The sequence below is a fragment of the Rattus norvegicus genome, chromosome 4 (assembly GCF_021556685.1).
Source record: "Rattus norvegicus strain SHRSP/BbbUtx chromosome 4, alternate assembly SHRSP_T2T, whole genome shotgun sequence".
NCBI classification, from domain to species: Eukaryota; Metazoa; Chordata; class Mammalia; order Rodentia; family Muridae; genus Rattus; species Rattus norvegicus.
The window spans coordinates 170245240-170260729 of record NC_141537.1 but is presented as its reverse complement, the minus strand read 5'-3'; the positions used below and the strand labels follow the sequence as shown (position 1 = coordinate 170260729).

General features: G+C 46.4%; 1 protein-coding gene and 1 long non-coding RNA gene across 2 annotated transcripts; one reads left to right on the top strand and one right to left on the bottom strand.

Annotated features, from left to right (window-relative positions):
* Positions 1-5008: 5008 nt before the first annotated feature.
* LOC147995111 (uncharacterized) lies at positions 5009-14676 on the bottom strand. The gene is made up of 2 exons (XR_015686216.1): positions 14095-14676; positions 5009-5651 (listed from the first exon to the last, which is right to left on the bottom strand). It is a non-coding gene; the product is annotated as an uncharacterized LOC147995111 (long non-coding RNA).
* Positions 13393-14687, top strand: Pbp2 (phosphatidylethanolamine binding protein 2). Its single transcript, NM_001105756.1, has one exon. It carries the CDS (start codon positions 13442-13444, stop codon positions 14003-14005), a length of 564 nt encoding a protein of 187 aa, NP_001099226.1. The 5' UTR covers positions 13393-13441; the 3' UTR covers positions 14006-14687.
* Positions 14688-15490: the final 803 nt, after the last annotated feature.

Here is a 15490-nt window from a genome sequence, read left to right as displayed (position 1 = left end):
GCTCTCAGGTCCTCTACAAAAACAATGCATCCTCTTAACTGCTGAGCCCATCCGTCCAGCCCATATATCTGCTATCAAAACTAAGGAGTTGTTTCTCTTTGAAAATGTGTCTAAACTCTGCTGTTTCTTACCCAGATACTCTCAGCAGATAACATCCGTGTGATGCCGTCCTCCTCTGGTTGTCATAGTGATGTGATTATCTAAACTTAGATCCATGGTCTTTCTGCATTCTCTATTTCCAGTGAATGGTAAAACTTCTCTCTTAATTGATTATTTAAACACTAAGCTTGAGGACCATCCCTAGTTGCCCTGCCTCTTATCCCTATAGATAGTCAATCACCAAGGTCGTTCATTCTTTCTAAAACCTTTCACAACTTCTTTTCCTCTTTACACACCTCATTCCCATAAACATTATCCTCGGTTTGGGTCGGTCATTCTGTCATCCTCCATCAAGTGAATCCATTGTAAGTGCATACACACTCTGCACTAGGCTTTTGTGCCACAAACTGGGAGAACAAAACAAATGCAGCCTCACCTTGCTCCACATCACAACGTACAGCCGTTAGAGGAGACCGCCGGCCTTGCACAAGGCAACACTAATGGATAGGTAATTAATCCCAAGTACAAGTGAGCAGTATAGAAGACCAAACACAGTTAAGAGAAAGGAAGCAAGGACCAGGAACGGTGGCTCATGTCTGCAGTCCCAGCTTGGGCTGCACAGTGAGTTCTAACATAGCTTGGATTATAGAGTGAGACCCTGTGTCAAAATGACAAGTTGGGAATTGTCTGAATGAACAAAAGAATGAAGTGTTCACTGAGGGGAGGAAGGAGTCCTTACTGCCACATAGCCTGTTTGGTCAAAAAGAACATGGATGACAAGACACCCAAAGCACTGGAAGCACTCAGTAAGGCTGGCACTGGGGGTGGGGATAGGAAGAGACTGCAGGGAGCAGTGTCAGTTTGGCTCACCAGGTATGTAAGTTGTTAGGGCTGCACCCCAAGACCCCGTGAGGAGCTGTGACTGTAACAATGGCCTCTGCTTGAGCCTCTGGCTTTTGTAACCCTCCACCTGTGCCTTGCTCATCACAAGACCCTCTCTAGACTCTTCCGATAACGCCTTCTGTGTCACAGATAGTCGATTTACGCTGTGGTCCTCAGGCCCTTCACCCTCCTCCTCTTCCCACCTTCCCTTCTGTAATCTGAAGGCTGTCTCCTTACAGAGCTGGAAAGCTGCTCTTTGAACCCTGGGTTGATGGAGCAAATCATCTCACTCTGGAAACCCCACATGTCTGATGGATAAAGTCCTTATTCTTGTAAAGCTGTTGGAGACATTTTTTAAAGTAACTCAAAGACTATAGTGCCTAATAAACCCAGGACAGTTGCTACCCATCTGCCTCCTTCACCTTCCCCTGCTATCCTAAGGAAACAGAGACTTTAGAAAGAAGGGGACTGTGTACTTTGTGTCTTTGTATTTCTGCTCTTCTACTCGGTACCTGACATAAAAAGTATCTAGTTAAAAAAATGTTGAACAATACTGAACTTTTTCTTAATTAGCTGTAACAAAACATTTAAAATATTTAATTATGCTTTTAAAAATAAGTCATTTCAGTGCAGTTAAAAAGAAAAAAAATGTCCAAAGCAGGAGACCATATAGCCCAGGCTGACCTCAAACTTGCTTTGGGGTTCAGGTTGGCCCTAAATGCCTTATCCACCTGCCTTAAGCTCCCACGTGCTGAGCTGACAGTTATCCACTGCTACATACAGCTTTAAACTTCTTTTTAAATCAACACGCAATATTAACAGACTTAAGGGGGAATCTGATCATCTTCATAACCACAAAACAGCCAACATTTGGTCATATCATTCACACAGATTCAATTATCAGAAGTTTTTTTTTTTTTTTTGTGATAGCCTACCTTAGCAAAACTAGGATTCCATGAATTCATATACTGCCAGTAAGAGTACAAATTACCAGTAATACTCAGGAAAACTATCTTGCAGTTGATATAAAAAGCCTCTATAATTTTGTACTTAGTAATTAAGTGAGCCTCCGTGAATGCAGCAGAAACAAATCAGGAGTGTAATGAAGGCTTGTATCTGGAGAAGCGCTTGCTACACTGTATACAAAAGCAACAAAAGAAAGAGGGAAAAAAATGACAGAACCATTCAAGAACAGGAGAACGAGTGGTAAATTACAAGCTAGGTTTTCTGCATGAGAGAGCTCCTATAGTCATTTCTGTAGACGTTTCTAAGAAATTCCTAGACACTGAACGCTCTCTGTGATGTGGTGGTAAGTTGCTGTACACCATATAGGCCTATGCTACAGTGCTGTGCTATGGAAATGCATCGAGGGTTTCATTTACCAGGATCCTCACCATTGAAGGTTTTGTGGGACATGAGAAGTAGTTTCTGAGCTGCACAAATGCATACATAAACACCAGCAAATGAGAATCTGCGGTGACCACCGAATTCCCAGAAAGGCAGACAGAAGAGACCACACAAGACATCTCAGAGGATGGGGGCACTTGCTGCCAAGCCTGGCGACACCAGTTGGAGCTTTGGAGCCCACATAAGAGGAGAGAGCCAACTCCCTTATGTCTTATGACTTCCAGATGTGAGCCGTGGCATCCATGCTCACACACACATGCACCCACACACAATGCAATGTAACACTTTAGAAAGACAATAGAAACTATGATGAGTGAGCCTGCTATGAATGATCGGGCAGTTAACGCCTTACTAGAGGCTATTAAGGAAACTGACCAACAATTCAAACATTTTCACAAAAGTGTTCCTCGTTATGACAGTGTTACAAAGCCTCAAAGGAAGAAAAGGTGTGTTGGGCTTCATTTTCTTTGGAAAAGTCATCATCCTCTCAATACATCCTAAGTCTTTGTTGACTGATACTTTCAAAAACAATATATGGAGATATATATATATATATATATATGCAGAAATGGATATGCAATCAATCGGTTCATACATTCCTTGTCACCTGCTACAGAAGGAAACAGAACTTGAGGGGGAACTGAGCCACTGAACCTGGTGAACTATAGCCTGACTGGAGATTTGGGCATCGTGACTGAGTGGCTGAGTAACTCTCCTAACATTCAAAGAATTCGTGAATAATTCCACAAGGGAACACCCATTCTCTGGGACTTGCCTGAGGTATCTGAGGCAGAGGTGGTTGTGTCAGACTCCTCAACGGAGACACTGACATCCAAGAATTTCAGGGCGACACCCCCAAGGCCATAAATGACATGTCCCTTGATGAGAGGTTGACCAGGCTCCAGTTCTGCTGGAATTTGTTTGCCCGGGGATGTCTACTGAAAAATGTGATAAGATTTCAGACTCAGCAAAGCCCATGGGACGGGGAGGCCTATGGGTCTGTGTGAGTCTGCGTGGGTCAGTGTGGGTCTGTGGGTCTCTATGTGGGAGTCTGTGGGTCTGTGTGGGTCTGTGTGTCTGTGTGGGGGTGGTCTGTGTGCCTGTGTGTTTGGGTCTGTGGATCATGTGGGTCTGTATGTCTGTGTGTGGAAGTCTGAGGTCTATGTGGTTCTGTGTGTCTGTGGATTTATATGGGTCTGTGGGGGTGTCTGTGGGTCTATGTGGGTCTGTGTGTCTATGTCTGTAAGTCTATGGGTCTATGTGGGTCTGTGTGTCTGTCTGTGAGTCTATGGGTCTATGTGGGTCTGTGGGTCTGTGTGAGTCTATGGGTCTGTGTGGGTCTGTGTGGGTCTGTGTGTCTGTGGGGGTATCTGTGGGTCTATATGGGTCTGTGAGTCTGTGTCTGTGAGTCTATGAGTCTGTGTGGGTCTGTGTGTCTGTGGGGGTATCTGTGGGTCTATATGGGTCTGTGAGTCTGTGTCTGTGAGTCTATGAGTCTGTGTGGGTCTGTGTGTCTGTGTGTCTATGTGTGTGGGTCTGTGTATGTGTGTGTGTGTCTATGCATGTGTCTGAGTGTGTATGTCCCATGTGTGTATGTCTCTGCATGTGTATGCCTTGTGTGTGTCTCTGCATGTGTCTGTCTTGCCTGAGTCTCTGCATGTGTCTGTGTGACTGTGTGTCTCTCTGCCTGTGTGTCACCTGTACTTGTGTACATGATGGCAACTAAAAGCCAGAGGTCTGGAGACTTGGGCATTGTCTTCCTGAATTACTTCTCCACCTTAACATTTTGAAACAAGTCTTCCTAGGAGGCCAGAGAAATGAGATTCGGTGGAGCTGGAGTCACAGTGGTTGTGAGCAGCCTGGGGTGGCTACTGGGAACCAAACTCAGATCGTCTACGAGGTAATGTGACTTTTAACCACTGAGCCATCTCTCCACGCTTCCCCACCTTTCCTGTTGGGATACTATCCCAAACATAGATAGAATCTCTGAGTCCACACTGGGCCCCTAGAGAATCTCGTCAATGTGCCTTAGTCACAGGGCAAGTACAATTTTACTGGGTGAGAACCTCAGTCTGGACGCAGTAGCCTTCTTGCCTTAGGTCTGGAGCTTGTTTTCATTCCCAGCATGCTCCGTTCCTCTGTGGGGCTCTGAGGTTCTGCCTTCAAGATCTGTCCTCAGCATTACTCAATGCTATCATGGTTATAGAAGTCAATGACAAACTCTAGACAGAGGCTACATGGGGATCTGAGCTTAGAGCCAGGACCTCCTTATACCTCCTCTCTTATTAGGAATTTCAGGAACAGGCTACGCCTGATTGTGCATGCCTTTAATTCCTGTATTTTGGAGGCAAAGGCGGGCAGATTTCTGTGAGTTCAAGGCCAGCCTGGTCTACAGAGTGAGTTCCAGAACAGCCAGAGCTACACAAAAAAGCCCTGTCTCAAAAGACATACATACATACATACATACATACATACATACATACATACATACATACATACATACTACATACATACATCTTAGGAATAGTACAGAATGTCACTTTAAAATGTCTCCATGATATTCTTAGGGGCTTCTACTCTATCACTGCCCATGTTTCCAAATGGATGATCTGCAAAGAGCTTCTAGATCCTTTACATTTTTTATATGTTTTCACAGATCTGTGTTCTATAGATGCAAAACATCCTGAGAATGATGGTTCACAGTGTGGAAGGCCAACAGTCTGTGCTGTCTCACATATCCCAATGTATACTGCACATGGGTGGGGTCTGGTATCACTGTGGTTTGGTGGGGTGATGGTGCCAGTGAGGTGAAGGTTCTAGATGACAGCTGGGTAGTCTGGACTACTGAGAGACTCCCACTTCAAGGTAAGTCCTCCCTCCTCCTGTAACACTCTGGAAACACCTTCACAGATAATCCTAGAGGTGTGTCTCCTAGGTGGGTTTAAATCCAGAGTTACCATGGATGGTAGACCAACCACACAAGGGGTAACATCTTCTTGTTCTAGCTCTTGTCTTCCACATCAGTTTGGATCTCTGCGCACGAGTTCAGCGTGGAGTCCAGCAGGTCTTTGTCTGTGTCTTCAGTGTTCATGGATCCCTCACCATTCTTGGGCTACAGCGTTCTGGAAAGCCTCCAGGGGGTCCTAGATCTTGCTGGAGAAGAAACCCTATGGGGCCATGAAGATAATGGCTTGCTTGTCCATGTGGGCGGTGGAGCTCTGGTTCTGAGTCTTCACATAAGAACAGGACCCTTCATTATCTGGCTGTAGAAAATGAGATGAATTAATGTTTCCTACCTTTTGTTTTCAAGCCTCCCAGCCAAATCCTACCCCTTGACTACTGCCACAGTTTGATGACCTTCTTCAGCCTCTGGGGTAGGGAGGCTCAGTGTAGGATCTATTGCTGGAGAAGGGGCTCTGGGTCCTTCCTCTACCTCAGTGGTTAGTGGCAGAGATGTGGACACTAACGTCCACCCCAGGACACAAACAAAGCCTCATGCGCTGCACCACTTCTAACCTTGGACATGATGCTCATGAATACAAGGTGGATCCAGCTGGAATCTAAGAGCTTGTTCATCATTGGTGAGGTCACATTTCAAATAATGAGCTCGGCTACACATGAATGGTGTCCTGTCGGTCTACAAGCAGAGCTCGGGCACTAATCCCTTGAAGCAATAAGTTCACAATGCCAAGTGTGTGGTGATGTCAGAACCAGGGCTATGTTCATCAGGATGTGGAGAAGTAGCCTGCCATTAAGCCTCCACAGCTGGCTGGGCGGGTGTGAACTACTCTGCTTCCTGCCCGGTCTCTGTCTGGGTAGATATAGCCCTGAAGGTGACAACCAGAGAGAGTCTGAAACCTCTGGGAAATAGCAGAGTTGTTCATCATGCCCATCTACCGTGGAAGCTCCTGAATTAGCCCTTTCATTAATGCCTCTGTCTCTTCCTCAATGGCTGACTGACCCCCTGGCTCCCCGAATGATGTCAGGAGAAGATACGAGCCCCATAATCATTGGGTGGCACATTTGACCTCTGTTCTGCCTCAGGCATGGAGGGCAGACAGCCAAAGTCTCCTTGAGGCCAAACTGAAGTCCTCATAGTGGCACTGAAGCCCAGCCGTCCTCCAGCACCACTAGCAGTACAGATAGAAGACACAGAAAGCCTAGCCAGAGTGGATGACCTGGAGCCTGGGCTGCACAGCCGTTAGCATCCCGCTACTCCACAGGTGACAAAGCTACGGCTGGATTCGAATGGGGCATCCTGAGCTAGAGTCACTGCCCCTGACGTCATAACTTACAGAATCAGGTGACTTTCCCAAATCATAGTCCTTTTTTGTCTTCCATAGTGTCAGAGAAGGAGCCATTAGCTGTCACAGACAAGAGGAAGTTAGACCCCTAACTCATTAGGAGAAGGGTCAGTACTTTGAGCTCTGAAAATCCTACACACACTGAAAAGTGCCCCCTTCTAATTAGCCCCTCCATAAAGGTCTTCAGAGTCCTCCAACTGGGCTTCCAGAAAAGACGAGGAACATGGTTGTATCTGAATGTCAGGCTGAAGTGTAAGAAGTCACTTTCAGTACTCGAAGGCTGGAGAGGTAGCTCAGCTGGCAGACTGTTTGCCTCACGCTTGTGAAACTCTGGGTGGGATCCCCAGCACCACACAAACCAGGTATATGCATACAGTCCCAGCACTCAGGATGCAGAGGCAGGAAGAGCAAACGTTCAAGGTCATCCTTGATTACACAAGGAGTTTGAGACCAGTCTGGCTACATGAGACCCCGACATCGTCGTCGTCGTCGTCGTCGTCGTCGTCGTCGTCGTCGTCGTCGTCGTCGTCGTCGTCGTCGTCGTCGTCGTCATCACCACCACCACCACCACAACAACAACAACAATAATATTAACTTGAAAATATAACACTCAAGTGTCCCAAACTTTTAGCTTTTTTTAACTTATGAAAAGTAACATTTTTCTGTATCTTTCATGTTCATTTCAAACATTCAAATAATACATTTCCTTTTTTTTCCTTCTCTGACTGCCTATTGCATTTCATTTGTTTTAGCTTTTCTGATTTTCTCATCAAATCGTTCAAACTTTTTTCCATCCTGCTCGCTGGTACCTGGTGAAGTTTCTGTGTCTGACATCATTTCCAAGTTGCTCTTGACCCAGCCAGTTTCACTTAATGATCTTCCCTCTGCTGCTTCCTCGAGGACCAGAGCATTTTGATTTGTGTCATCAGAAGCATGCTGCTTTCTTAGGGAGCAGACAGTTCTCTTGGAGAGATGACAAAGCAAGAACACTTCCTTGCTACCTGGGTAAGAGGACCTGAGTTCAGATCCCAACACTCATGTCACAAGACAGGTATAACCCCAGTGCTGGGGGAGGGGTACAGAGGGGCAGAGGCAGGAGGGCCACTGGGCTTTGATGACTGTAGTCTAACTCCACATTTGATGAGAGACTGTGTCAGGTGCTTACAGGGAAAAGTGATAGAACAGACAGCAGATGTCCTCCCCCACCCTCCATATGCCCACCCATGTTCATATACCACACAAACACCACACTCGCACACACAGGCCACATAACTAAGTGAACAAACAAACATATATGAATGAAAAAGAACACTGAACCAAGAGGGGAAAGGTAGAATGCCCTGAGAATACAGATCCCCGGGTGGCAACTTATTAAACTTTAAACCACTCTGACAGCCCAGACTCAAATCTACAGATGCTGGGAACAAATCCCTGAACATGTGCTCAGGAAGCCTTCCGGGCCACCCACAGAAAGCTAAAGACTGTGGTGTTTCTCGGAGTGGGAGTGGAGAGCTATGAATAATAGCTTTTTAATTCAGGAAGTGGGAAAACAAAATACAGAACTTAGAATCTGAGGTAGAATTAATGACCCGTTGTGCTCTACGTGTGCTCTGTATGACAGTGGAGAATCCTACAGGCCAAGTATGACCGACCGGCTGGCAGAGTTCTTACTTGTTTATCCTTCACTGCTCTGTGTGGGGCTTGTGGGAAGGGGACAGTCAGCCTTAAACTATTAACATTCTACACAAGTGTTCCAGAGGTTACAAAGGTATGGAAGGAAAAAGAGCTGGAAGGCTGGGGGAAGAATAAAGCAGAGAGAAATGGTGGGAAGGACTTCGTTTCGGTGTGTTTAATTTTTAGGATAAATTTGCCAGAAGAGGGAGAGGGTGTTGGCTATAATTTGATGAGATTCAGACAATAAGGACTATTGGTTGAGAAAGAGGCCTCCAGGCAAGAGCAACTACATCACTACATGAGGCAAATTTTCCACTTGCCCACAGAGGAACGGCACTTTTCCCTCATGGGGCAGGAGCCTGCACCACAATGGAGCTGACGCCAAGCTAGGCCTTCTGAGAAAGTCCAACTTAAAGGAACCTTCGAAGGTGAGAACAATCCCAGGGCTCATCTGGGTTACTCATGTCTTTCTGTAATTTTGTCACACACACACAGAAAGGGAGATCGAAAGACAGACTGACACAGACACAGAGAGACACAGAGACAGACAGAGATAGAGACAGCGAGACAGAGAGAGACAGGGAGAGGAAGAGAGTGCTCTGAGGACCACACCCTAGGCTTTGAGCAAGCATTCTACCACTGAGCTAACTCCCATCCTCTCCAGCTCATCCTGAGACTTGAGAGCTCACTGAGAATCCAGAACTCATTCTCATCTTATCAGAACCTCATCTCCTGTCTCCAGGCACGATTCCCAGTCTTCTCGTTAACTTCCAAAGGAAGTTCCTGGATAATCCTCCAGGGTAATCCTCTTAGGAGGCCACCAGGGCCAGTAAAATTATTAAAAGTACTCTCCCCTAAGAAAGAGCAGAATCTCTGTGCGTTAAGAGGAAGCCATGGCCTCTGCAGGGCAAGGAAAAAGAAAGTAAATCGGGAGGAAGCATGGAAAGCCATGGTATCTCCAGCCAGCTTGTAGCCATGCATTCTCAGTCTCTCAAGGATAAAGGCACCACCTACATGCCAGGGTCCCACCAGTAACTAAGTCTCCACGCCAGACCCTCTCTCTCCCGCTATGGAATTCCTTCAAAACCAAATTCACGATCTCTTTATTATTGTCTCACACACGCGCACACACACACACACACATACAGGCATGCACACGCACATGCACACATGCACACTAATGCACACACCACATGTATGCATATACACGTATGTATATATAACATACTAACTCCATTCAGCTTTGCTTGAATATGTGTGTGCGTGAATCAGCTGGGACTAAAGGGGAGTGGACACTCCCTGACTGGAGATGATGTACCGGACTAAGAAAATTAAATGGAAATGCACGGCCAATTAAAAAAAAAAGTTCCTGGACTCCAGAAGCTGCGCTTATAGCTGTGCTGAACTCTAAGGGCTGTCTGCGAAAGAGTCCTAAGCAAAAGAATCCAGGAAGCATCTGAAGTGGCCTTTGAAGCTGGCCTCTAGAGGCTTCGTGCTGCTGTTTCTAAGCCATCAGGATGGGAGGGAGAGGTGGCTGAGAGGACAGGGAGCTGGCAGGTCACAGACATCTGGCTACCACACCCTCTTCTCCATCCTGTCTGAAACCGCACCCCTGGGGCTGGCCTGAAGCACGGCCAGATGCGCGGGTGTGTAAAGTGCTTCTCCCCAGACACCGGGCACGTCCATCTGAGCTTGTTTTTCCTTCTCCATGATAATTTTTGCAGTATTGCCTTTCAGCTGTGAGGAGGGAGATAAGGCCGTGTTGACTTCACAAGCGAGTCCAAAAGATCAAAGAACTCTGTGTCTTGTTCCTGGTAAACTCTAGAGTTACCGGATTCCCCATCATATCTGCCTTTCTTCCTGCCACCTAAATAAATGCCAATAGAGACAAAAACACAGTCTCAAAAATGTACCTTAAGGGGGCTTAGTAAGATGGCTCAGCAATAAAGGCGTTTGCCACGAAGTCCAATAACCTGAGGTCCATCCCTGGAACACGCATGGTGGAAGGAAGTACATAAACCAACAGTATCACTACTCCACAGTCTCATGAAGGGAAGGATTCTGTTGTAGATATGGGGGAGAACAGCCAGAGGCATCTGAAAGAGTCCAGAGGAGAGAGAAAGAAGTAGAATGAACATAGCAGAAGACTGGACCTGGCCGTGAGAGAAGCAGGAACACACGAGGGGGGAGGGGAGGGAGAGAGGGAAGGAGAAGGAGGGAGAGGGGAGGAGAGGGAGGGAGGGAGGAAGGAAGGAAAGAGAAGGAGAGGAAGAGGGGGAGGGGGAGGGAGAGAGGGGGGACAGGGAGAGAGGGGACAGAGAGGGAGGGAGAAGACTGGAGGCATGTAGGAGAAGAGAGACTGGGAGGAGAAAAACAGAGAGAAAAGGGGAGAGACTGAGACAGAGAGGCTATCATAGGAGTAGCAGGGTTATAAGGAGTTGCTGAGTGGAGAGGAGCCTCTGATCTGGGGAAGTTTGGGTAGGGGAGGAAGCAAAAAGAACAAGGATGCTGGCATGGACCTTGAAATGAGTGACCGTACTTGTGATACCGAAGGAGCCCAGATGACTCTGCAAGAGCCCTGAGTGAATAAAGCAGTAAGTATGAATGAACAAGCCGCATCTTGCATTGCACACTCTAGGTCAACATTAAAATGGATCTTTACTATTTAACTAGCAGGTTAGCGTTTATCAGCCATCATATACTTAATGCCCCAGTTCATCGTGAAAGATTCCTGCAGGCTGGGGCTAGCCAGACTCTAACTGGTTCCAAAGGATTGTCCCCCTTGTTTAGCCACTCCACACTGAGTAGGGCTGACCTGTGTAACCAACAGACTCTACGAGAATGACAGGTACAGTCTCCAGGATTAGGCTGTCTTGGCTATTGCGATTCTCACCTCATTCTGTCTTGGGTCACTCCCTTAGGCTGCTGTCCATAAGTACATCCAAGTCCCCATGGAGAAGCCCACATAGTGACCACAGGCAGGAATAGCTTTATCAGCCTCCACTCTCCTGCTCTGTGAGGGCTCTGGGGATGGAACCTGGGTCACTAGGCTTACCTGGAAAGCATCTTCACACACTTGAGTCTTTTCACTGGCTCAGAGAGTGGTAGTTTCTGACTGATAGGTATCTACCATTATGCTTTCAAAGACCATCCATGTTATAGCGGATGTCAGAACCTCATTTCCTTTTATGGCTGGAGAGAATTTGCTTCCATTATTTCTAAGCACATTTTGCCTATCCATTCATGGGCGTTGGGTTGCTTCCAACTTTGGGCTATTGTGAATACCGTTACCATAAGCACTGATATACAGGTTTTTATGTGGGCATTTATTTTGACATCTCTTGGGTCTATATCCAGAAACTGATGCCCAGTAGTAAAATAATTTTTACGGGCAGTCACCTGAGGAGCAAACAGTACCATTTCTCCTCTCTACCGGGGGAGTCTGTGAGGGCTTCTACTTTTCCACATACCCAACAGTACTTGTATTTGACTCTCTTTGTTCTGGCCACCCTGGGGGAGTATGATATTGATTTTCTCTTTCCTGATGACCTACAATGTCCACCATCTCTTCATGTGCTGTTGGCCATTTGTGTATCTTCTTAAGAGAAATACGCCTGCTGGAAGCCTTGACCCATTGTTTAGATTAGTTGGAATGTATCATTAAGTTGTGAATATTCTTTATAGACTCAAGATATAAAACGTTTACCAAATACAGGATTTGTAAAGATGTTTAAAAAAATCCACTTCATACATTGCCTTTTCTTATTTTTAAGTATTTTTTTTAAAAAAAAATATTTAATGTGGATGTTAAGGGGGTGTTTTACTACATGTGGGAATTAGTTCTCTCCTTCAACCCTGTGGGGCTCAGGGATCAAATTCAGGTAGTCAGGTTGGTTGCAAACCCTTTGCCTACTGAGCCATCTTGCTGGCCCATCCCAGACTTTTCTCATTGTTAACAATACTTCGGGGAACATAGAATATATTGCTATTTTAATGAAATCCAATGTCTTTTTCTTTTATGGCTCATGTCTTGGTGTATCTTATTTGATTGCTTTTGATCTGTCACATTACTTCGTTTGTTTATTTGATTGATTGGATGATGATTGTGGTGCACAAGTGGCGTGTGTGTGTGTGTGTGTGTGTGTGTGTGTGTGTGTGTGCATGCGCCTGCGAGGCCAGAGGACAAATTTCACCACATGGGGCCTGGGAATAAACTTGGGTCATGAGGCTCATCAGTGGGTGCCTTTATCCACTGAGCTGTCTTGCCAACCCACATCTTGGTGTCACAGCTAAGAATCCATTATCAAACCCAAAGTCATAAAAATTTAACCCTGTGTTTTCTTCTTATAGCCTTTTAGACTGTGACATTTAGGTCCTTGATTTGACTTACATCTCGTGCTAGGTTAGGGGCCAACATCACTCTTCTGCATGTGAATGTCCAGTGATTTCAGAATCACTGATGGGAGACTGTTCTCTCCTGCTGAGCACTTTACTGTGTTCGCTGAAAATCCCTTCCATAGCTGTACACCTGGATGTACTAGCATAGATCCCTGCGTGCCCCAAACCATGTCAGTCTGCACTGTCCTCATTGCTACTCTTCATCCTCACTTTAAACCAGAAAACATAGGCATCTTCCAACTTTCTTTTTCCAAGATGGCTTTGACTATTCTGGCTCCTTGCAAATTGACCTTTACAAATTTCCACTCAGCAGTTTCTACAAAGACGCTGAGATTTGGACAGGACTTTCACACACACTTTCTTAGAGGTTATTAATTTCTTCTTAATTCCTAAGTCTTATCCACAAACATCGAGTGATTTCCATTTATTTATCTAGAGCCTGTTCAGGATCTTTCAACAATATCTTGTACTTTTCGAACTATGGTTTTTATAGTGTCTGTAAAATTTTGTTGAGTATTTTAATTTTAGCACTAAAAAAATTGAACTTAGGAGCACTCACTGAGGAATATAAGAATAAAAAAGTGTGCTCCCGCGGCTGCAGAGTTTGCATGGTCACCAGCCACTTCTCAGCGCAGCGCGTGCCTTCCAGCACCCAACCGCCACTCTAGCCTCTCGCCATGCCTGCAGACATTACGGTGTGGGCTGGGCCGCTGAGCCTACAGGATGTAGACGAGCAGCCCCAGCACCTACTGCGGGTCACCTACGCCGGGGCGGAGGTGAGTGAGCTGGGCCAAGTGCTGACGCCCACCCAGGTTAAGAACAGACCCAGCAGCATTACATGGGATGGCCTTGACCCGGGGAAACTCTACACCTTGATCCTCACAGACCCAGATGCTCCCAGTAGGAAAGAACCCATATACAGGGAATGGCACCATTTTCTGGTGGTCAACATGAAAGGCAACGACATCAGCAGCGGCAAGGTCCTCTCGGATTACGTGGGTTCCGGGCCTCCCAAGGGCACTGGCCTCCATCGCTATGTATGGCTGGTGTACCAGCAGGACAAGCCACTGAAGTGTGACGAACCCATCCTCACCAACCGGTCTGGGAACCAACGTGGGAAATTCAAAGCTGCAGCCTTCCGCAAGAAGTATCATCTGGGAGCCCCGGTGGCCGGCACGTGTTACCAGGCAGAATGGGACAGCTATGTTCCCAAGCTGTACAAACAGCTGTCTGGGAAATAGGGGAACCATTTGACGGTCATGGCTACCCCTGCCATACCATTTATCAGGTTCAGCAATGCGTGGCGTGCCTTTCGGTTTCCCATTCTCACCTGCGTAAGGGAGTCTTGAGCTGCTGTAGGGCAGTAGTTTAGGATGACGTTTTCTCGCCGCTTGCGCTAAAGATTCCAAACAGTTGCATCCAGTTTGTTTTGGTCGAATTTAAGCTCCATCTGATGGAGATTTGGCACTGTGACGGGCTCATCATATTGTTAATAAAAGAACAGTAACTCTAAAAGTAAAGATGGCAAATCCAAGTCAAAAGACCAGGCCTACAAAAGAAAAGCAAGTGTCACCCGTTAAGAAGACAGATGTGGTGGCTCTCCCGCTGTTCTGAATCGGGAGCTGTACACAGTGGCTCCGTGCTCTCAGATATGGTTTTAGGTCCTGTCTCCCACCAACACAACCAGAGACTTTGTATCTAGGGAACCCTAGACATACAGCTGGGCAAGTGTCTGTCTTATGACCCCATTAAAGAGCAGACCTCCATGAAAAGGCAATCAGGAAGACGCCTCTGCTATGTGCTGGCTTGGCCAAGGAGCCCAGTTGCAGCCCTGAACAAGAACAGCCAATCTGGGAGTTGCTTATGTTAATCCTGTTGCTTATTGTCAAATAAAACTTTAAAAGCAAAGATAACAATGTGATGAATTTTTGTGGGTTGATCTTATTGAACTTTGGTTGGTTGGTGGATTCCTTAAAAGTTTTCTGGGGTTTTATTGTTTATTGGTTTTTTTATTATTTTGTTGTTTGAAACAATATCTCATGTAGCCCAGGCTAGTCTCCAGTTTCTGACCTTCCTACTTCTATCCACCCCCACCCCCCGTTCCCCCACCCCCCCATCCCCCGCCTAGTGCTGAGATTTTAGGCATGCGCCATCATGCTTGTTGGTTTTGTGGGTATTTCCCTTGTTTTGCTCTTGGGTTTTGAGGCAGGGTGTGGTGGTTTGAATATGCTTGGCCCATGGAGTAGCGCTATTAGGAGGTGTGGCCCTGTCGGAGTAGGTGTGGCCTTGTTGGAGTAGGCAGAGCCTTGTTGGAAGAAGTGTCATTGTGGGGTGAGTAATAAGACCCTCCTCCTAGCCGCATGGGAGCCAGTCCTCTTAATGGCCTTCAGATGAAGATGTAGAACTCTCAGCTCAGCCTGCACCATGCCTGCCTGAACGCTGCCATGCTCCCTCCTTGATGATAATGGGCTAAACCTCTGAACCTATAAGCCAGCCCCAATTAAATGTTGTGTTTATAAGAGTCGTATCGGTCATGGTGTCTGTACTCAGCAGCAAAACCCTAAGACACAAGGTCTTGCTACATTTGCCTGGTATGCACTCTGTAGCCTTGAACTCACAGAAATTCTCCAGATTCTGCTTTCTAACTACTGAGCCCATAGAGCTAGACCATAACGACTAGTTTTCCTTGACATATTTGTGTGTGTGTGTGTGTGTGTGTGTGTGTG

What these genes read in the sequence shown, in the direction of transcription:
- Pbp2 (NM_001105756.1), top strand. Translation starts at nt 13,442, where the DNA reads ATGCCTGCAGACATTACGGTGTGGGCTGGGCCGCTGAGCCTACAGGAT.